Source organism: Bidens hawaiensis, unplaced genomic scaffold (genome assembly GCF_021521415.1).
Source record: "Bidens hawaiensis isolate Kalapana, Puna unplaced genomic scaffold, B.hawaiensis_p1.1 tig00020828_1, whole genome shotgun sequence".
NCBI lineage: Eukaryota > Viridiplantae > Streptophyta > Magnoliopsida > Asterales > Asteraceae > Bidens > Bidens hawaiensis.
In genome coordinates, this window is record NW_027493209.1 from 95,324 (window position 1) to 119,101 (window position 23,778).

The 23,778-nt window shown below is 37.0% G+C and overlaps 2 protein-coding genes across 2 annotated transcripts; one reads left to right on the forward strand and one right to left on the reverse strand.

The window, feature by feature from the left end:
- Positions 1–1,652: 1,652 nt before the first annotated feature.
- LOC143561852 (exocyst complex component SEC6-like) lies at positions 1,653–7,924 on the forward strand. Its single transcript, XM_077049822.1, has 26 exons — positions 1,653–1,777; positions 1,994–2,127; positions 2,267–2,305; positions 2,383–2,471; positions 2,547–2,637; positions 2,707–2,796; positions 2,890–2,969; positions 3,084–3,176; positions 3,933–3,959; positions 4,065–4,172; positions 4,244–4,373; positions 4,449–4,493; positions 5,176–5,231; positions 5,322–5,430; positions 5,495–5,635; positions 5,721–5,900; positions 5,978–6,061; positions 6,144–6,230; positions 6,306–6,350; positions 6,433–6,511; positions 6,581–6,650; positions 6,726–6,813; positions 6,906–6,995; positions 7,369–7,485; positions 7,572–7,634; positions 7,708–7,924. Exons 2-26 carry the CDS (start codon positions 1,999–2,001, stop codon positions 7,840–7,842), a joined length of 2,265 nt encoding a protein of 754 aa, XP_076905937.1. The 5' UTR covers positions 1,653–1,777; positions 1,994–1,998; the 3' UTR covers positions 7,843–7,924.
- A 1,470-nt stretch (positions 7,925–9,394) lies between these two features.
- On the reverse strand, positions 9,395–22,304 carry LOC143561843 (ras-related protein Rab7-like). Its single transcript, XM_077049814.1, has 7 exons — positions 22,252–22,304; positions 22,141–22,167; positions 21,918–22,023; positions 16,494–16,640; positions 10,727–10,807; positions 10,510–10,649; positions 9,395–9,458 (listed from the first exon to the last, which is right to left on the reverse strand). The coding sequence occupies exons 1-7, from the start codon at positions 22,302–22,304 to the stop codon at positions 9,395–9,397; spliced, it is 618 nt and encodes a 205-aa protein (XP_076905929.1).
- Between the last annotated feature and the right edge of the window lie 1,474 nt (positions 22,305–23,778).

Below are 23,778 nucleotides of genomic sequence, written 5' to 3' on the forward strand. Positions count from 1 at the left end.
GAATAAATCTAGATCATTTAATCTTTATATTAACTGTTCATATTTATAAAATTTTGAATTTGTTAAATACATGTGTTTGTTATTTACATAAAAAAAATTGAACTAATTTTTTCATATTTATTTTTAAGCTTTAACCATCTACCTACACGTGTAGCTTCTATATTTACTATATATAAACAAAATGTTTATATATATAAACATGTTACGAGTTACCAAAAGAGAACTGCCACCGAAACAGCCACCATACAATCATTCTTTAAGCCTTTATTCCGTTTGATGCTCGATCAAACCACTCATAACATTTTCCTTTAAACGACATGAGCAATTGTTTATACAATAGTCACCAAACTTATCACCATCGCCATTCATGATCACTGATCATTCTAATACTCACCAATCTTTTCAAGTCATCTTGTTTGTTTTGAATAATTCTTTTCTCTCTCCTTTCGATTTATATAATTGACGTTGAAACAATAACTGGTTTGTAGATTACATTCAAAATGAGAAAGCGAAAACTTTTAATAAAATATGAATGCATACTATGGACAATTGTCAATTGGACATATAGTGAAACTGAAGAACTAATACTTAGTGAGTTCACGAGTTGCTAAGTTCAAACACTTTCTTCTTTTCAATACATTAAATTGATTAATGTATGAGTTGTCTTCAGGTTCATCAAATTTAACAAGTCAAACCAAATTCATTACCCATTTCAGCTTTTGTCAGCGTACTAATATGTTTGTTTTTTGATCATTCAAGACTTAACATGTTTAGTGTGGAATAGGTATTCAACTAAACATGTTAGTCTAGAAATGAAATGAAATGAATTAACATCGAATGTCTTTTATGTTTCTTTCAAATTATGAAAAATTTCAACCAGAAAATTAAAATATCTAATACCCTCCTCGTGTCAACCCTCCGCCACTACCGCTATCACCACCACCACAACAAATGTTACTTCCAAAGAAGTGAAGAACCACCACCACTAGTGGTGAGGTAATGAGGTATTCAAATCCCTTCATTAAAAATGTATCACTAATCTTAATTACTTTGATGAATATCCTCTGACTATCCACAACAAGCTAATTTTCTCCATGTTTGGATCTATATTGTGAAGTGAAGTTATTAGAGCATCTTCAGTCATGTATTTAGTTTCTCGTCCAGTCTAGTTGACAAATGACATGAATAAAAGAGGAGAGAGAAATAAATGAGAGATAGTGTATAATGTTTATAAAACTGAATGAATGTAGATGAGTTTGTGAGTGGGGAGTTGGTGAAGAGGTAAAGAGAAAAGTAGAGAGATAGAGAGAGAAACTGATGACTGGATCATCCACTTAGGTGTGAAATCCTTGTCTACAAACCTACATAGGACGGGTGACGTGACACTCCCTCTCACATACATAGACACATTATAGATGCTCTTATTCACATTCATTACGGTTATGATTATATATTTATATTTCTTGATTTGTACGTGTCATGCTAATCTTCTTAGGATCCTTCCAATATTTTGATTGAATATCGGAAAAAAATAAAAAAAAATACATAAACATAAAGAGGATTAAAATATATTTGTTTAAAAGCACTCGCTCACTCACTCCCTCCCAAAATAAAATATGCTGAAAGTAGAAGTAGATGAAAGGAAAGGAAAGAAAAGAAAAGAAAAGAAAAGAAAAGAAAAGAAAAGGAGTGGAAAAGCAAGTTTTGCGTGATCAATAAACACGTCGTCTTCTTCATGCAGTCCGTCTGTAACCTCTGCAATTTTATTATTATTAAGGTACGTACGATCCTTCAATTTCTGCTCTTATTATTTGTATCATATTCATTCATTCATTAACGAGATGATATGATGACCTAAAACCTATTCATAATTCATGACAAATAAATTTCTTCACACACTTTTCTTCCGTTAACTAACCGAACGAACAAACGAAGATATTTGTTGAACTGAATTTTGTTTGTTGAGGCGTCCGTTTGTAATTAATAATTTCAGGCAAGATGATGGTCGAAGATCTAGGAATCGAAGCTAAGGAGTCTGCTGTTCGCGAGGTTGCTAAGCTCTTACCGCTTCCTGAGCTTTTGCTGTCCATTTCTTCGATCAAGGCGGATTACATTGCACGCCAACAGGTTTATCTTCAATCCTCTCTCGTATAAGCTTTCAATATTAATACTTGTTAATTTCTGTTTACATTATGAATATATGAACTTCTTTTGTTCTGTTACATAATGATATTATATAAATACGTTGTGCCTTTCGTTGTTTCAGGCGAACGATGCACAACTTAGCACCATGGTTGCTGAACAGGTAAATCTTGTCGCCTTTTTTGAACGTTTATGCTTTTAGTGAACTTGATTTATCATGTTTATGCATATTGCTTACAGGTTGAGCTAGCACAAGCTGGTCTAAAAGCACTTGCTGCATTTGAGAAAGCTGTACATCATCTCCGTGGGAACTTTATTAGTACCGAGAGGTACATTTGATGACACGCGAAGTAAATCTTATAAGCTTTTTGTGTACGATTAATTATAGTATTTTGCTTATTCAGGTTATGTAAAGAATGTCAAACATTAATAGAGAATCATGATCAGATTAAGCTTCTTAGCAATGCACGAAATAACTTAAACACCACATTGAGGGTATGCATCTAAAGTTTATGCATCTTTTAATACCTGTAACAATAAAAATAATATTATTGTCACTCTTAGGATGTAGAGGGGATGATGTCAATTTCTGTGGAAGCTGCTGCAGCAAAAGATTCTTTAAGTGATGAAAAAGAGCTCATCAACACGTATGAGGTATGGGCGCTATGCTACATTAAAAGTTAATCTTATGTTTGGATTTTGAAACATGATATCTTGACCACCCATCTGATTTTACATAATTTTCAGAGGTTAACAGCTCTTGATGGAAAGAGGAGGTTCGCATTAGCTACTGCAGGATCTCATAAAGAGGAGGCTGGCAGATTAAAGTCAGGATCAAATTCTCTGATTTATAATTTTAATTTTTATTTACATTTTGATGGCTTGTAAAAAGTTCTTTATAAGTTTTTGGGTTGACATTTTTACTATGGGAAATAATACAGTGAATATTTCGAAGAAGTAGATCGGACATGGGATACATTTGAGCAGAAGTTATGGTCACATATTTCCAACTTTTTTGAACTTGCTAAAGAAAGGTATGCTAATTTACATTTGTACCCTTCAATATCTAGGTGTAAAATATCTATATGCTATCTGATTTCATAATCTCTAGATTTGAAGTTATAAATGAATGTGTTCTTCGTAGGCCTGTAAACAAACCGAAGGGACATGAATAATGCATGCTCATCTTCGTTTGTTTAACTTTAACCACACAAACGATCAAACATGAACAGTTCAACGAATGGGGTTTTCCTGTTCGTGTTCATTTATGTTCGTGTATCAACAGTATAAATGAATGGTTCACGAATGTAAACAAACACAGATGAATATAAAAAAAACATACCTGAATATAGATGAAAACAAACATAATGAACAGAATGCAATTAAAAGTAAACATGCCGTCAGGCCTTAAAATTAAATAAATTCTCTAAACTGTAATGGGTGAAATTTTAATTTCATAAAACTAGACTAAATTGTAATGGAGCTATAATATTTAATGAATATGTAAATAAACGTAAACTAACGAACATAAAAGAACAAACGTGCATGAATAAATGAACACAAATGAACTTAAATAAGCGAACGTTCACAAACGTAAATGAATGAACGATGTGTTCATGTTCCTTCGCTCCACTAAATGAGCAAGAATATAGTTCGTGTTCGTTCGTTTATTAAATAAACGGACATCCGATCGAATGGTTCACGAATTGTTCGCTAAGTTATTGTTTGCTTACAGACTTAGTTCTTAGTATGCCATGCTTCTTAATTTGGAACTATTTTCTTAGTTGCAGCCCGCAAACACTTGTACGTGCTTTAAGGTATGTTTTTATTCAACAATCTTAATGTTATCTTCATACAGTTTAGTGATTCTTCTAGAAACCTTTTTCTCTGACACTAGAACACTTAATATACTACACTTGCAGGGTTGTTGAAATGCAAGAAATTCTTGATGAGCAAGTTGCTGAAGAAGCCGCTGAGGCTGAAGGTGATGCTGCAATGGCATCAGTAGGAAATCCTCAGAGAGGTGCCAAGTAAGTATTATTTTTATTAAATTAAATTTACGCGTTAATGTAACCTAGTTATACTTTTTTTATAAATGCAGGACTATTGCAATTGCATCTTCTAAAAGCTTTGCATTGCAAAAGGCAAAACAGGGAAAAGGCTACAAAGATAAATGTTATGAGCAGTTAACAAAAGCTGTTGAAAATAATTTTAGCAAACTTTTATCGGAGGTACTTCTTCAACCTATATATACAAATTTGTCGTATTTTTTTTAACATATAATTTCAACAATATCCTTGTGACAGGATGCCTTTGAAAACCTTAAAGGCGCTATAGATGAGGCAAAAAAGGTATGCTCATCAATTAAATTCCAGTTAAAAATAAGGATCAAGTTATCAGCTGATTAGGATTGTAAATGAACGGAACAAACACGAACAGGGATTCTTCATTTAACTCTGAACGAGCAAACAACCGAACACAAACAATTAAACAAATGGGGTTTCTTGTTCATGTTTGTTCGCTAAGAAAAAAGAGCGTGTTCGTATTCGTTTTTGTTTATGTTCGTTTGTTAACTTAATAGTATAAACGAACGGTTCACGAATGCTAACGAACGGACTAACTGAACATAGATGAACAAATATAACCGAGGGAACACCAATTAAAGGTAAACGTGAACATCAATTTGTGGCCTTAATTTAAGGCCCTTAAAGATAATAAAACTAGACTGAATTGTAATATGTAATATCTAATCTCATAAAACAAGCCTAAATTGTAATGGGCCCAAAAAAATTAAATGAATATATAAACAAAAGAACTTAAAAACGTAAATGAACGAAAGTTCATGAACATAAATAAACGGATGAGACATGTGTTCATGTTTGTTCGTTTAACTAAATGTACAAAAAACATTGTTCTTGTGCGTTCTTTTTGTTAAATAATCGAGCATAAATGAACTTTTGGTCAAGCGGTATACTGAACTTTCAGTTCGTTTACAGGCCTACATCTTAGCATTTATTTGTAAAATATTTTCAGATTGGGGAAGAGTTGGGAGCTATATGCGATCATGTTGCTCCTTGTTTTCCTCCAAGGTTTGTTTTTTATTTTTTTTTCTTTGTTAGTATTTGATTTTGGTCTTTATGTGTTTAGCTATTTTCTAATTTGAATTATTGTTCTTGCAGATATGAAATATTCCAGCTTATGGTGAATTTATACACAGAGAGGTTTATTCAGTGGCTAAGGCTGCTGAGTGATCGTGCTAATGATATTACAAACATTGAAATCTTAAAGGTATATTTGCATTTAATTTATTATCATTGTTCTTATTATTAAACTATTATTATATAAAATTTAGGTAACTGGGTGGGTGAATGAGTACCAAGATAGCTTAATTCACCTTGGAGTTGATGAGTCATTATCTCAAGTTTGTTCAGAAAGTGGTGCAATGGATCCGTTAATGGATTCATACGTTGAAAGAATGCAGTCAACAACAAGGGTAAACCTGTAAATATGTTATCATCAATTCTTTCTTCATATTGTGTTACTATAGTCTTTTGACCTTTTTATTTTAACTGTTTCAGAAATGGTATCTGAATATTCTCGAGGCCGATAAAGTCCAACCGCCAAAGTTAACCGATGAAGGGAAACTTTATACTCCAGCTGCAGTTGACTTATTTAGAATCCTTGGAGAACAAGTACAAATTGTTACAGAAAATAGCACAGAAATCATGTTATACAGAATTGCTTTATGCATTAATCAGGTAAATATTAATATATACAAATTAAAAAATGTGTTTATAAAAGATATTAATGCTATATGTTTAATAATTTATTTCAGGTAATGATTGATTTCCAAGAAGCTGTAAAAAAGAGTCTGGAAGAACCTGCTTCTGATATTGGTTTAGAACCATTATGTGCAATGGTTTGCAGTTTTCTGTGTGTATTTATATAAATTATAGATTACACACGTGTTAGAGCCCACTCTAATTTTTTTATAATGACAGATTAATAATAATTTGCGCTGTTATGATCTTGCAATGGAGCTTGGTTCTAGCACGATTGAAGCCCTTTCAGAATATTACGCGGATCAGGTTATTTTTTACATGAAAAGACAAAACTAATCTGTCTTGTGATCATGGTCAAACTAGTTTGACTTTTTGCAACAGGTTGATTTTGATGACACTTGTAAAGGCTTTCTGGAGGTTGCAAAGGTAAGTTATATTATTATTACTATTATAGTATTAAGTTAGCCTTGTGTAGAATTTTTAATATATATATTTATAATTGATATAGGAAGCTGTACATCAAACTGTCCTTTTCATATTTGATGACCCCGGTACACAGGAATTAGTGGTCAAACTTTATCATAAAGGTAAATTTTTCTTTTTATCTTCATCAATTTACTTTTTTATTGAATTATGGATTTTTACTGTGCATGCAGAGTGGAGTGAAGGACAGATTACTGAATCACTAGTGGAAACATTTGATGATTATTTCAAGGATATTAAGATGTAAGTTTCAAGCTTTAACAATAATATGTTTTTTTGTAGGCCATGTGTTTTTAATCACGACATCATAATTTTCAGGTTTATTGAAGATAGATCATATAAGCGATTTGTTGATTCTTGTCTGGAACAAACGGTCATTTCTTATGTTGACCATCTTTTATCTCAGGTTTTATATAATCATCTTTATTTATTTTTTGTCTGCTTTTAGAATTATTTTCTCTAGGATGTAAATAAAAGTCAAAAAACTTTTTATTGTAGAAAAATTACATCAAAGAGGAAACGATCGAACGGATGAAACTCGATGAAGAGGTTCTTGTGGATTTCTTCACGAAACACACAAGCACTAAAGTAAGTTACCCTAAAACACAATAATCTGAATTACTGAGGTGGCAATTTGACCTGTTTACTTATGACTGAGACAAGTTAATGAGGTGGCAATTTGACCTGTTTATTTAGATAAACGAACGAACATGGACACATGTTACGTTAGTTTATTTAAGTTCGTGTACGTACGTTTGCGTTCATTCCTCTAAATTCGTTTGTTTACGTTTATTTAAGTTTGTTCGTTTGCATTCTTTAATATATTCATTGAATTTTTTAGGCTCATTACAGTTGAATCTAGTTTTAACAACTTTTTTAGGCCCAACACATTGTTGTTCACATTTACTTTTTAAGTGTGTGTGAAATGACTAGAATACTCTTTATGGTTTGGTGTGTGCAGAATGTTGAAAACAGACTGAGGATATTAATTGATTTGAGAGAGCTTGCCTCAGCCGAGAGCCCAGATACTTTCACTCTTGTTTATACAAATATTCTTGAACATCAACCCGACTGTCCAGTAAGTATAGTTCGATTATGTTTAATTTGGTAACTTATTCGTGAATTTAAATAGCCAATTTAAATCACTTTTAATGATGAATGCAGCCTGAAGTTGTTGAGAAGATTGTTGGACTGCGTGAAGGAATTCCACGCAAAGATGCAAAGGAGGTATGCAATATGTTATGTTTGTTAACCTTGGATTCTATCTTAACGAACACGTCTATTCTCGTTGCAAAACCAGGTTGTACGCGAATGCAAGGAAATATATGAGAGCTCTCTCATAGATGGATATCCTGCAAGGAATGGTTTTGTGTTTTCCAAATTGAAGTCGCTCAACACATCAAAAATCACTAATATTTTCCGAAAGCTTCATTAGTTTCGTTAACTTGGTGTTATATTTTGTGATTTTTTGATTTCACGTATGTATTTATGCTTAAATTAGTTGATACTATATTTTGAAACGATATAGAATATATGTTTTTTTTTTGTTTTTCTTACAAATCCAGAATTCATATTGAACAAAAGGATCGGTAAGCGGGCAACAAGCTGCGTTGCCACCCCCCTTATGCCTTATGTTTACCTAGAGAATAATAGAGAGTATCCGAGCAGATCCGGGTCATCTCCTACAACTTGGGCTGCAAGCTATATAGGGACCACCAGGGGATCATACGCCGTATATGTGACCACAAAATCAAAGTAGGAACGTTGTGCATGGATACGCACCCTAGGGTAAGGCGGACCTCACAAGTCAGACCCAATATTGCTACCACTAACGGCTCCCACACGAGGGACCAAAGGAATATTCTACATAGCAATATCACACTAATAACCTTTGTCACCACCCGAGTTATAAATAGGAGCATCCTATACTCATTATTACGCTGGAGGGTGGTTACAGGAAGCCCCTTTCATTTAACGAGGCTAACGGCACTTCGGTTATGCAAAACCTGCACGTAGAATTCAAGGTTGTTGAAGGACTCCTACATGTTGAACCCAGTCTAGATCCATGTTTAGACTGATGTTTCTTAATCGATCATCAAGATCAACTACAATATTAATCATAGAAAAAATAGTAAAAAGAAGTGGTCATGTATTAGCTTCTCAATAATATACAATCATACAATCATATGTGTTCTATTGAGAAAGTAACAGCTTCTCAATTGTATGTTCTTCTATTCCCTCTGTTTATAATAAAATCTATGTGGTGCGGATTTAAAGACTTCAAGTAATAAACACCATCGAACACATTAACAAAAAAAATTGAAATTCTATTTATGGATCCGCATAACCACTTGCTTACATAGCTTCCCGTTTTCGAATACAACTTCTCAAATGATTACAAACTAGTGGTTGTTGGTTTAGTTTCCTAAAAATGATTAATATGGTAATGTCTTGGTCACAAAGTTATGGTTGGATTATAAATATAAGACTTGGTTTTGAGTCAGTTTTTTCTTGCAATAATTAAAGTGTTTGATCGATTCTGTGCCTTGAGTGGTTTGGGTTCGGTTCAGACTTTTCTGACAAACTGGTTTCTTGGATCAAATGATAAAATGGATTTCAGTATAGGAACCAGTTTCGGATCCTAAGTCGATTTCGATGTGCACCAGAGAAACGTGGTCATTCTTCGATCTGCACAAACTAAATTTTAGTGTTCTGTCAACTTTGAGCATGCCTAGCTTTTATTCATAGCTATTGAATATTCAAGATAGGATAAATAATTCAACCTTTAAAGCCGTGACAAGTGTCACACAATATAATTTTACATGCCATGGAATATCCATTTAGTATAGATTCATAACAATAAAGCAAGCAGGTTGATGAAAACAATTCAATCAAATCTTCCACAAAATATAGTTTAGAGGAAAAAACACAAGTGAGAGCCAGCCTCACGAATATGAAAGCCAGGGAATGCATCAGCAACGAAAGCATTAAGACACACACCCATCTCCTCGTTGATCTGTTTCTGGTACAGCCTCAGGGACACCTAAGTATCTGTTCAATATTAATTAATGCAACACAAATTATTAATGTTGGTTGATTTATTTCAAAACCAATCAATTGTACTTGTCAAGAATCACTAGTATAGTATTTTATACCCAACTTGACCCGTATAGGATCACTAGTTATGGCCTAAATCCGATTCAACTTATTACCCAGCCATCTGACCACATGTACTAGTAGCCCAAAAGAACAAGGTGACTTAGAATCACTTCTAAGTCAACTGCAAGTTCCGAAGCCATGGCTAATGATAACCAATTAGGGGTGTTTGGGGCCCACATATTATAATCACAACCATATTGGACATTTGGACCAGATGTTACACTCCTACCCAAAGTTTCCAACTCAACGCGCATAGGATCATCAGACGCTATGCTAGTATGCTTACTATCTAGAGCCTAGAGGTTGGAATTTCCATAATTACATCTCTTATGAATGGGTCGATTTACGCTATGTTTTAACAGAAATGGGTCAAACCAACTAGATTAGATAGAATGAGAAAGGATTAAATGGGCCAAGTGGGATGAAATTCACCCAAAGTTTATTTTCAATACACATGCCCCGAGTCATTTGATAAAAGTTAGATTATTATTTTGATAATGCAGTTTTGCAATTCAGAAAGGGGTGGCGGCGCAGCTTGTTGCCCGCCTACCTGCTATATTGATGTAATATCTATGTTTCTACATATTGGAACCCAATTTTTGACACATCTAAATAAAGAAAATTGATATGTTAAAAAAAATAAAATAAAAAAAATTAAGTGTTTATAAGGAAAAAGGGACAAAAGGTCTTTTGTGGGTCAACCCAACCTATTTCGATCCATATTAAAAGTTTACACGGTTTGACCCCTATTACCCAAGAAATCCATTCATTTATAATAGAATAGGAAAACATAAATGAACTCCTATTAGTTTCTTTTGTGTGTGAATATAAATGAGATAGCTAATGCCAATCTATTAAATACAATTTTATATACCGAGCCAAAAACAGGTAGTCTAATGTCTGTTGTCAACTATATGTGTGTGTATGTATAATGTGAGCTTACATCTCATCTTGGTTTGTCATTGCAGCTCTGGCAATAGACAAGAATGCAGCATCCAAATTATGATCTTCTTTTGCAGATGTCTCGAAATAAGGTATATTCCCTTTTGCAGCACACCATTCTTTTGCCTTCTTCTCAGAAACCTAAATTCAGGTTACTTTCAGTAAATTGCAAAAAATAAAAATAAAAGTTGAAATGTGATGAACATAGTGAGTCTTACAACTCGGCAATTTCCCCCATCGATATCAATCTTGTTACCAAGTAATATGAAAGGAAATTTATCAGGGTCTTGTGGGATTGCCTGAAAGTAATCGAAAGAATTAGTATAGACTGAATGTTAAAAGCACATGCTACGTTTTTCAAATGTCTAAAAGTGATTATGAAAACATGCATAAACCAACAATATGGTTTCATAATACACACATTATCCACCGTAAGGAACAATCTAGCATCCTACTGAAAACGAAAATCACCGTCTAGAGATGTTACTTCTATGTGCATGTAAAGAGTGTCAATCTATACATAAGAAAGAACATAACATGTAAACAACAAAGAGTACGGACCAAAAGAAGCACAGTAATACATGGAAGCATTAGCAATAAGAAAGTCAAGTTTTACAGATACGAAAATGTATCTTGATAATATCTACTGACCGAGACAAAACTCAACAAAAATATATGTTTAATGAGTACATATATCTTATATAAGTAAATGTAAAACATTCCAATTTGTCATGTGTACTGTAGTAATTTCAAGCTTAATTTTTCACAAATCAAAATTTCCAAACACAATGCCCTTACATACAGAACTAAAACACACGAGGGACGTTGAATACAATATACAAACTTATATAACAACCGTACCCAATAAAACTCACAAAAGCTAGTGATAGGGTCTGGGAAGTGTGGAATGTAGGCAAATCTTATCTCTATGAGAGACTGCTTACAGAGACCCTTGACTCCAAAAGAAACAACATACAAACGTACATGTACCAATACCAAAACAAGTGGTGACAGAGTGACATAATAAACCATACAAACACATATACCATCCTAGAACACATGTAGACATAACTACATGAAGACAATGACATGCAATGATGCAAAGTCCACCTAAGACGTAGTTGTGAAAATATATCCAACACCGACTATGAAGCCGACTAATTTATAAGACTCGAGGGTGGTACGGTTCGGTCTCAAGGGGTGGTTTTGGTGGAGATCATAAAAGATATAAAGGTCAAGGACTGAATTGAAAATTTTAGTTAATTAGATAACTTTGTGTTTAAATTTTGAATAAGCTCAGTTTGTATTTGAGCAGGGGTCGTTTGCATATGCCTTGTTGGACAAGGTTATTTTCTAGTATAAATAGGGTTAGTTTCTTTTCATTAGTATTGTAATCTCTTTATTCACTTAATAAAAGAGTCGAACTAGTCAAGTTCAGAACGTGTGTATCGGTGTGTTCGTGATATCCAGGTTAACAACTGGTATCAGATCAATCGAACGATTCTCGGGGCCAAGAACAGTGCTCGATCGAAGAATTGAAGAACCGATTAGAGCGGTGATCGTAAGCAGCAAATTCTGATAAGAAGGTTACCAAGAAGAAGACAAAGAACTAGAGAACATGGCTGTTCAAGTCTTAGGTGGGATCAAGAAGTTGAGTCAAACGAACTACAAGACCTGGGTAACCTGCATCAAGTCGTATTTACAAGGCCAAGACCTATGGCAAGTCGTGAATGGTAACGAGACGAGGCAACCGACGAATGATATAAACTGTGCAGTCGGAAAGTGGCAGGTAAAGGCCGGACGCGCCATGTTTTATATCAAAACCTCGGTTGAAGAAGAGATTCATGATCACATTCAAGATCTCGACTCGCCGAAACAAGCATGGGATACTCTTGCTGCCCTATTCTCAAAGAAGAATGATGCGCGTCTCCAACTCCTTGAAGGGGAATTGATGTCAACGCCTCAAGGAGATTTACTGATAGCCCAGTACTTCCGAAAGATTAAGAATCTGTGTCGGGAGCTCGGAGATCTTGATGCCCAATCAAGAATCAACGAGGGTCGAATGAAACGAATAATTATACACGGTCTTCGACCGGAGTATAGAAGTTTCGTGGCTGCCATACAAGGATGGGCAAACCAACCTACCCTGATCGAGTTTGAAAACTTGCTGGCTGGACAGGAGGCTTTGGCGAAGCAACTGGCGGGAACGTCAATCAAAAGCGACGCTTTGTATGTCGAGAAGTCGAAAGAGAAACCTCGACAGGACCATTTTAATAGAAATAATAAATGGAGTAAGGATAAAAACAAACAAGGTAATTGGGAGAAGAAAAAGACCCATGACAAAGATGGGAAATCAGACTATAATAGGCCGAATAAATGGCTCAAAAAGTTCCCGTATCCGTGCCACAATTGCAACCGAAAAGGGCACATGGCAAAGGATTGTCGAGCACCCAAACAAGATGAAGGAAATAGTGTTGAAACCGAGGAGACGACTTGGGATGCCGAGGCACATGCTGTCCATGAAGAGGAAGATGTACAAGCACTAACAGTTACCATAGAAGCAAAGGAAAATAGATTGGATGACTGGATTGTAGACTTGGGCTGCTCAAATCACCTAACTGGAGACAAAGCAAAGCTATCGAGTACAAGGGAGTATAATGGCAGCCGAGTCGTAGTGCTAGCCGATAACTCTAAACACAAAATTTCGAGCATAGGAAACATCATGTTTCCGACCAATGAAAGAGAAGACGGGATGACTCTCGGAAGCGTTTATCATGTTCCCGGGATGAAGAAAAATCTCATGTCGGTTTCCCAAATAACCGAGACAGGAAAGTACGTTCTCTTCGGACCGAATGATGTTAAGGTATTCGACAAGTTCGAAACCAAGTCGGTCCCAATTTTACAAGGAAGAAGGAAGGAAACCCTCTATGTGTTGTCAGCCGAAGCCGCATATGTTCACAAAACTCGCAACCAGAGTAGTACCGATCTATGGCATATCCGTCTTGGCCATGTTGCATATGACAAACTTGATTTAATGGCAAAGAAATGAATAGTTAAAGGTATGCCTAATTTGGAACTGTCTAATAATATTGTTTGTGCAGGCTGTCAATTTGGGGTGAATACACCTCGCACGAGTTCAATAAGTACCTCAAGGATTGTAATATAGGTCGACAGTTAACGTGCTCAAATACCCCACAACAGAATGGCATGTCGGAACGTAAAAACCGACACTTGGCTGAAGTGTGTGGAAGTATGTCTCATGACAAAAACGTACCAGGCCGGTTTTGGGCTGAGTCAATGGCAACAACAGCATAATAATTAACCGACTACCGCAACAAGGGCTGGATTACGTGACGCCGTATGAGCTACTGCTTAAAACTAAACCGAGTGTAATTTATTTCAAAGTTTTCGGGTGTGTATGTTATGTCTTCATACCGAGTCATTTAAGACATAAGCTCGAAAAGAAAGCTGTACGGTGTATCTATGTGGGTTATGACTCACAACGAAAGGGTTGGAAGTGTTGCGATCCGAACACCGGTAGATGTTATGTTTCACGGCACGTAGTGTTTGATGAAAGATCTTCGTGGTGGTCTGCAAACCAGGATCCTCTTCCGGATTCTGATAATATGAAGGAAGAACTCGAAAGTAACCGAGTTAAGCTCGAGATGTTTGAACAAGGTGACAACAAAATTGTTGAACAAGAAGGTGCAAACGAACATGAAACCGAATTCGAGCCGGAGGCTGAAACAGAAGTGTCTGAACAGGTGTGTCCAGAAATTCGCAGAACTAATCGAGTGCGAAAGCCAAATCCCAGGTACGCAAATGCTGCCATAGTTGAAGAGAAAATTGTAGAACCAACTAATTTTTCCGAAGCGAACAATAAACCGGAATGGGTTGTAGCCATGAAGCAAGAACTTGATGCCTTACGAGCTAACGAAACGTGGGATTTAGTACCGAAGCCGGAAGGTATAAAGCCCGTTTCGTGTAAATGGGTTCATAAACTAAAGCGAAAAGCGGACGGAAGCATTGGCCGCTTTAAGGCCCGTTTAGTAGCTCGGGGGTTTTCTCAGGAATACGGGCTGGACTATGACGAAACGTTTAGTCCCGTAGCAAAATTGTCAATTGTTCGTGTTATATTGGCTATAGCTGCAAGTCAAGGTTGGAAGCCACATCAAATGGATGTTATTATAGCTGCAAGTCAAGGTTGGAAGCCACATCAAATGGATGTAAATAACGCCTTTTTGTATGGCGATTTGGGTCACACAATATATATGGATCAACTAGTCGGGTTTGAGGAAAAGTTAAATCTTGGCTATGTTTGTAAGCTGAAGAAAGCACTATACGGGTTGAAGCAGTCCCCGCGTGCTTGGTATGGAAAAATAGGAGAATTCCTAGAATATAGTGGGTACACGAGCATACCATCTGATGCAAGCTTATTTGTGAAAAAGAATGGGAAACAAACTGCCATCATATTAATATATGTGGATGACCTCGTTATAACCGGAGATTGGAAAGACGAAATTAATCAGATTAAAGCAAATTTAAATGTTCGTTTTAAGATTAAAGATTTAGGCCCGTTAAGTCACTTTTTGGGCCTAGAAATCGAGTACCGGAAAGATGGGCTGTTATTACATCAGAAAAAATATATGCTACCGAGTTATTGTTCCGGTTCGAGATGACGGACTCGAAACCGGCGATCACACCTACTGATACCAACATGAAGCTTTATGTTGATGAAGGGGCCGAGCTAGAAGATGCAACACAGTACCGGCGACTGGTAGGGAGTCTAATATACTTGACATTAACTAGACCAGATCTTGCTTTCTCAGTAGGTGTATTGAGCCGGTTCATGCAAGCACCAAGAAAACCGCATATGTATGCAGCAAAACGTGTGTTATGGTATGTGAAAAACACGTTTAATTTTGGAGTTAAGTTTAAGAGGGAGACACAAATTGAACTCAAGGGATTCTGTGACGCCGACTATGCCGGCGATCCAAGTGGTAGGCGATCGACTATCGGGTACGTATCCTTTGTCGGCGAAAGCCCGGTATCGTGGTGTAGTAAGAGACAACCGACCGTGTCTCTATCAACCACCGAAGCCGAGTACCGAGCTTCTGCGGTTGCAGCTCAAGAACTTGTATGGTTGAAGCGATTGTTGGGCGACATGAACCAGAAAGTTGAGCACAAGGTTAAGTTAATGTGTGATAATATTTCAGCAATTAAGTTAGCCGAAAATCCTACGTTCCATGCACGAACTAAACATATTGAAGTGCATTACCATTTTACTCGAGAAAAAGTTTTGAACGGGGAGATAGAACTCAAGTACATTGACACAAAGTTACAAGTTGCGGATGTCTTAACCAAAGGTTTGTCTAAACAGAAGTTGGTGCAATTTCAGTCCAGTTTGAATATGGGAAAAGTTGGTGTTGAGAGGGAGTGTGAAAATATATCCAACACTGACTATGAAGCCGACTAATTCATAAGACTCGAGGGTGGTACGGTTTGGTCTCAAGGGGTGGTTTTGATGGAGATCATAAAAGATATAAAGGTCAAGGACTGAATTGAAAATTTTAGTTAATTAGATAACTTTGTGTTTAAATTTTGAATAAGCTCAGTTTGTATTTGAGCAGGAGTCGTTTGCATATGCCTTGTTGGACAAGGTTATTTTCTAGTATAAATAGGGTTAGTTTCTTTTCATTAGTATTGTAATCTTTTATTCAATTAATAAAAGAGTCGAACTAGTTAAGTTCAGAACGTGTGAATCGGTGTGTTCGTGATATCCAGGTTAACAGTAGTATATCTGGCCCAAGAGTGCATAAAAATCCTTAACCTTAATCCTAAGTCTCTACGTACTCCTATCATGTACCATGTCCTTACTCCTTAGAGAGGTGAAACTCTAGCAAATCATGCCTAATTTGCGTAAATAGTCATAACCTAAGAAAGGTTCGTGAAGAAATAAAAATGAGGCCAGTATTAAAAATATACTAGTTTGAGAAATTCCTCATGCAAATTGTCAAGTGTGTCGAAAGAGCACATCACATTAACATCATACACAAGAACACAACAATCTGCAAAACGATAAAATGCATCACCAAGACTTTGAAACCTGTCATTTCCCGCATCATCCCATATCTTGCAAATGAAATTGTTGGATTAATTTCTATTCTGGGTCACAAGTCAGTGAACCGGGCCTAAGAGGTTTTAACAAGTCGTTTAAAGTCTAAGAGGTATTATGAAACATTCCATATGCTTGGTGGCCAAGTTCACCTTGTTGGCCAAGTTGACCTTGTTGCCTAAGTTCACCTTGGTGGCCAAGTTGAGTGGTGACCACATATTATGCTTGGTGACCAAGTTGGGTTACTAGTATAAATAGATGTACAAAGTTAGTGTTAGATACAATAACAACAAACACAACAATCACCACCATCACTACCAAAGTTATTGTAATCAGTTTTTTGAGTTATATTTTCTGGTTATAATATAAGTCGGTTATTTCTAAGTTGTGCGTTAATTATCGTTTATCATTCTTGAATTGGTATCAGAGCTCCGTTCAAGAACGTGATAATTAGCGGCCAACAAAGAAGGTGTCTCGATCGAACAAGTTGGTTTGATATCCTGAAGAAGTTGTTATCGTGGTTGACCGAACAAGTTGGTTTGATCTCCCAAAGAAGTTGTTGTCATTGTTGATAGCATAGTTCGTTCAGTTGTTACTTTATTCAAACAAGTTGGGTTTAAGTAGCAATGGGTGACACGACTCCACCGCCGCCGCCAAAGGGGAAAGAGAACGGGCCATCTTCCGTTCAATGTCCAATGTTAACTACAACGAACTATACCGTGTGGGCTATGAGGATGAAAGTAGTCCTAAGAGTTCACAAAGTTTGGGACTCCATCAACTCGGGTGTCCCCGATGAAGACAAAAATGACATGGCTATGGCCTTGTTGTTTCAATCCATACCTGAAACCTTGATAATGCAAATTGGTGATCAAGAAACTGCTAAAGCCATGTGGGATTCGATTAAAACCCGACACTTGGGTGCCGAACGGGTTAGAGAAGCACGTCTCCAAACCTTGTCAATGGAATTTGACAATATGGAGATGAACGAGTCAGATTCCATAGATAACTTTGCGGGCAAGTTATTAAGCATTACCTCGAAATCAACGGCTCTCGACGAAGTTATAGATGAAGCAAGGTTGGTAAAGAAGTTTCTCAAAAGTCTCCCAAGATTGAAGTATATTCAAATGGTTTCTTCGCTTGAGCAAATGTTGGATCTCAATAAAACGGTATTTGAAGATGTCGTAGGCCGACTCCGAGCCTATGAGGAGCGAGTCCGAGAAGAAGAAATTCAAGGGGGTGACCAAGGTAAACTTTTATTCGGTAAATATGATTCATCAAGTCATAGAAGTTTTGAATCTAATGGGGGACGAGGACGAGGAGGTCGAGGTCGCGGTCGAGGCCGTTTCACTGGCCAATACCGAACCCCTAGTAACGAACAAGGGTCATCAAGTCGGGGAAAAGTAAGGGTGAAGAAAGATCGGTCAAAGATTGTATGTTACCGATGTGACCAGTTTGGTCACTTTGCATTCGGTTGCCCGGACCGAGTTCAAAAGGGTCAAGAAGCAAACAAAACCGAAGCCCGTGAAATTTTTGATGATGCGGCGTATATGCATCAAGTTGTGTTCTTAAATGAACAAAACCTAATACCAAAGAAATACGAGACCGAGCGGGTCGAAGATGATGTATGGTATTTGGATAATGGGGCAAGTAATCATATGACGGGAAATCGGTCATATTTTTTAGAGTTAAACGAGAACATAACCGGGAGGGTTAAGTTCGGAGATGGGTCATTTGTTCAAATCAAGGGAAACGGCACAATTGTTTTCCAAGGAAAATCGGGTGACCAAGACTTGCTAACCGAGATTTATTATATTCTGGAGTTAAAAAAATAATATAATAAGTCTCGGTCAAGCAACAGAGTCCGGATGTGACATTCAGATGAAACATGATCTTCTGACCATGTACGATGAGAACGGGAGGTTACTCATGAAGGTCAAGAGATCCGAAAACCGACTCTACAAAATACGAATGAAAATTGGAGCTCCCATGTGTTTGCAATCAAAGATTGAAGATGATGCATGGCGTTGGCACACAAGACTTGGGCACATCAATTTCGAGTTAATGAAATCGATGGCTAAGAAGGATCTTGTACGAGGTTTACCACATGTTGAACACGAAAATCAGTTGTGTGAATCGTGCTTGGTGGGTAAACATACGCGGCGTTCATTTCCGGCTAGATCCTCGTTTAGAGCATCCCAACCTTTGGAGTTAGTTCATGGTGATTTGTGTGGTCCAATAACCCCATCCACTATCTCGGGTAATAGGTATGTCTTTGTTATTATAGACGATTACTCACGATATACGTGGACGTTTTTATTGAAAGAAAAAGGTGAAGCGTTTGAAAGTTTTAAGAGGTTTAAAGCCCTAATCGAGACGGAAGCGGGTTTACCAATGAAAACTCTTTAAACTGATAGGGGAGGAGAATTCACTTCACGTGATTTCAATAGGTTCTGCGATGAAAGTGGAATTATTCGGCATTTAACCGCCCCGTACACGCCACAACAAAATGGCGTGGTAGAAAGGCGAAACCGGACTTTAATGGGGATGGTGCGGAGTATTCTAAAGGCGATGCATGTACCGAATTATATGTGGGGAGAAGCGGTCCGACATTCAACCTTTTAATCAATCGGGTCCTAACCCGGGCCTTGGTTGATCAAACTCCATATGAACGGTTCAAGAAAAAGAAACCGATTATTGAACACGTTCGAGTATTTGGGTGTATGGCGTATGCTAAAGTTGATAGTGTACATCTAAAGAAACTTGATGATAGGTCAAGACAGCTCGTTTATCTCGGGTCGGAGATTTCAAAAGCATACCGTCTATTCGATCCGAACACCCTGAAAATTGTTGTTAGTCGGGACGTAGTGTTTGACGAAAACAAAGGGTGGAATTGGGAAAAGAAATTCGAGAAGAATGACTACGAGCCGGGTATGTTTTCTATTGTTTGGGGGGTGCGGTTGACAATGGAACCGGTCAAATCGAACCCACCATTGAAGAAACGTCTGGAAGCAACCCGGGTAGCCCAAGCTCTGAACCTGCATCATCAGTTCAACCAAACGACTCAACCGATCCAAGTCATATCGGGCCTAATTCCTCAACCCGCTCTCAAGTTCAGTCGACGAGTAATGGGTCACGGGTCCATTCGGGTGATAATGAGGCCCAAACGGGTCTAAGACGTTCAACCCGAGTCTCGGTTTTACCAAGAAGATTACAAGAAGATTATGTGTTACATATTGACTCTGACTATAAGCAATTGCTTCTCACAGCAAGTGGGGAACCGAGTAGCTATTTGGAGGTTAAGTTGAACCAAGAATGGGTTCGTGCTATGAATACCGAGATCGATTCGATAAACAAGAATGAAACATGGAGGTTAGTCGAACTTCCAAATGGTGCAAAATGTATCGGGTTGAAGTGGGTGTTCAAAATCAAACGAAATGCGGATGGAACGATAAACAAGTACAAAGCTCGGTTGGTTGCAAAGGGTTATGTGCAACAACCCGGGATTGACTTTGACGATGTTTTCGCTCCGGTAGCCTGAATCGAGACTGTTCGGCTACTAATTGCATTGGCTGCATCTAACGGGTGGGAAATCCACCATCTTGATGTAAAGACAGCATTTATACATGGTGAATTGAAAGAAGTTGTGTTCGTTTCTTAACCCGAAGGATACGAGAAAAAAAGGAGAGGAGGCAAAAGTTTACAAGTTGTCAAAGGCCTTGTACGGGTTAAGGCAAGCTCCCCGAGCTTGGAACACAAAGCTCGATAACATCCTACGAGACATGAAGTTTCAAAAATGTTCCAAGGAACAATCGGTTTACCGAAAGACGGATGGGAAACATTTTTTGATCGTAGCCGTGTATGTGGATGATTTATTTGTGACAGGTACAAGCTTGAGTATAATTTTCGATTTCAAAAAGGGTATGGCGACCAAGTTTGAGATGTCGAATCTCGGGAAGTTAACCTACTATCTTCGAATCGAAGTATTCCAACGAGAGGATGGGATAGTAATTACATAAGAAGGATACGCCAAAAGAATTCTAAAGGAGACCGGTATGCAAAACTGTAATCCGTCTCAAGTCCCGATGGATCATGGTGTGAAATAATCAAAAGCCGAGAATGAAGTCGAACTCGATGCAACCGAGTATCGAAAGGTAGTGGGTTGCTTACGGTATTTATTACACACTCGTCCGGATATGGCATACTCTGTGGGTATTGTTAGTCGATATATGCAAAGCCCACGAGAATCTCATGGTATGGCAATACGCCACCTATTGAGATATTTGAAGAAAATGACGAGTTACGGGATCAAGTACGGGAAGAACGGGTCTAAACGACTTGTAGGTTATAGTGATAGTAGTCACAACATAGATGAGGATGATGGTAGAAGTACCACGGGGCACGTGTTTTATTACGGACAATCTCCAATTACATGGTGCTCACAAAAGCAAGCGACAGTTGCACTCTCATCGTGTGAAGCCGAGTACATGGCGGCTTCAGCAGCCGCGTGTCAAGCTGTATGGCTTTGAGAGTTGTTGAGCGAGTTGACTGGAGAAGCATTGCAGAAAGTTGTGTTGAAAGTTGATAACATGTCCGCAATAGCCCTTGTGAAAAATCCGGTTTTTCACAACCGAACAAAGCATATAAAGTCTCGCTTTCATTTTATCCGAGATTGCTACAACGACGGCGAGGTCGATGTTGAGCACATTAGCGGGAAAGAGCAACGGGCTGATATCCTCATTAAAGCACTCGCAAGAATCAAGTTCACGGAGATGCGCGAGTTACTTGGAGTTGAAAACCTTTCTAATCCGAATCATAAAATAGGGGGGTGAATGTTGGATTAATTTCTATTCCGGGTCACAAGTCGGTGAACCGGGCCTAAGAGGTTTTAACAAGTCGGTTAAAATCTAAGGGGTATTATGAAACATTCCATATGCTTGGTGGCCAAGTTCACCTTGTTGGCCAAGTTGACCTTGTTGCCCAAGTTCACCTTGGTGGCCAAGTTGAGTGGTGACCACATATTATGCTTGGTGACCAAGTTGGGTTACTAGTATAAATAGATGTACAAAGTTAGCGTTAGATACAACAACAACAACAAACACAACAATCACCACCATCACTACCAAAGTTATTGTAATCAGTTTTTTGAGTTATATTTTCTGGGTATAATATAAGTCGGTTATTTCTAAATTGTGCGTTAATTATCGTTTATCATTCTTGAGAAATATTACTATCAATCAACAAAATAATATACTTCTAAATTGATCAACATAAAAAAAATTAATAAATAACCTCACTTGTAGAGTGACAAGCCTGTCATCTATTTGCAAGTCCTCCTTGGTCACCCAATGATCAGGTCTTACGGTAGCGTTGTATTGCTCACCAAAATTCTTATGCACATATCTTAAAACCGGTTAATAGACTACGTACATTAATTAACCAACATATGCGCGCAACATCCATCTATGGAGAGAATAATATTAAAAACGAATAATAATACTAATAAAAGTAGTAGGATACTGATTCATCAATGACGTCTTACTAACCCTGAAAAATAAAGTCATGAATAAATCATGAAAACAAAATTGAAACACAAATCAAAATCAAAAGATCAACAATATTCATAGATACCCAGTGTCGCCGAGGACGATGGCCTTAAGCACAGTTCTTGGTGGCATAGACATGTCACCACACAAGATTAATGCTAGAGAGTTTAGAAACAGTGAACAACCAATTTCGATGATCTGCATTTCTTTCTGTGGAGGTTTTTATTCAAATGGTGGCCGGGTGATATTATTATTATTATTGAAAAAATGGTTGAATTGAAAGGGTTGATCAATTTGTTTAGGCTGCTTGTTCCTGAAGTATAAAACGTTCCCTCTGTTCCTGAATAGCTTCTTTCAAAATGGCTTCCGCTTCCTCAGTAAATGTCTTGGTAGAAGATATTATTTCTTGAAACTGTGGTTTATTGGTTTTTATCAGGTCCAGCCTCGGTGGCTACCGGGAAATATACAAATTGTTTGGTAGGTCGTTTAAAGTGCTTATGAAAACATGCATATCTATAAACCAACTAGCTTTATTATAATCTAAATATAAGAAAAGATTATATAATCTAATTTTTTTTTCAGGGTTGGTAAGACGCCATTGATGAATCAGAATCAGTATTCTACTAATTTTATTCGTTTTGTGTTAAGCATCGGTCAACTTTTACCAATCTGTTTAAGATTAAACAATAATAATAATAATAATAAAAAAATTTCAGTTTTCAGTTTTTCACAAACTTATTAATGTAACGAAACGTCTTTACGTCATGATTTTAGTTTTAGACAAAAATCTAACTATACTAATAAAAGAAAGGAAAATTGGATTTAAATAATCCCACCTTTAATGGATTGACCAATAATAATCCCACCTCCGGTATTTCCCGCTGGCAGTCCCATTTTTTCAATGTTTTTTGTTATATAAACCAACGTTAAAAAAACTTAACAGGGTTAAGTTTTTGCTTATGTGGCGAGTGATATGGCTTTTTCAATATCCTTTCTGGCTTTTCCCTTTATATTTTGTTTCCATCCTTATAGTTCAGGGATCTAATTGCAATTTCTGTTATATTCTTATAGAAAACACTTGCAATATAAGAACCCTAAAAAGATCAATCGATTAATCCAGTCATTGTTCAATCAATTAAGCATAGGGTTATTGATGAGGTAGAAACGACGATCATAACCATATAAAATAATACATTTAACAATTTTATTTGAAGGGTTTAACTGTTAATAATAGAGCCGACCAAAGAACAAATCAAGAACACCAACTAACGATTGTCATAACACAATTAGGTAAAGGGGTTTGTTTGGCGATGGCACCAAGATGATGCAGGCCTGATTAATTGAATTATTATTGATGAAATAGGTATAAACCAGTTTTACGTCAAGGTCGGTTGGTTTAAATGAGCAATACATATCATCCATGATTGTTATTATCAAATAAAGAATAATTCCCCTAGATCAATTCCATAATTTGGACGAGAATTGTGCTTCAAGAATACGAAACGTGTCACGGGTTGGTACTTGGATCATGGGTACGGGCATATGGGTTCTGGGTAAATGGGTTAATAATATAATAATATAATAATATAACAGAAATTGCAATTAGATCCCT

Coding starts and splice junctions, on each gene's coding strand:
- LOC143561852 (XM_077049822.1), top strand. CDS start 1,999: ATGATGGTCGAAGATCTAGGAATCGAAGCTAAGGAGTCTGCTGTTCGC. Junction 2,306..2,382: donor GCACCATGGTTGCTGAACAG/GTAAATCTTGTC, acceptor TATTGCTTACAG/GTTGAGCTAGCACAAGCTGG. Junction 7,486..7,571: donor AACATCAACCCGACTGTCCA/GTAAGTATAGTT, acceptor TGATGAATGCAG/CCTGAAGTTGTTGAGAAGAT.
- LOC143561843 (XM_077049814.1), bottom strand. CDS start 22,304: ATGTCTATGCCACCAAGAACTGTGCTTAAGGCCATCGTCCTCGGCGAC. Junction 16,641..21,917: donor ACAGGCTTGTCACTCTACAA/GTGAGGTTATTT, acceptor TTCATTTGCAAG/ATATGGGATGATGCGGGAAA. Junction 10,808..16,493: donor ATGAGGAATTTCTCAAACTA/GTATATTTTTAA, acceptor GATTACTTTCAG/GCAATCCCACAAGACCCTGA.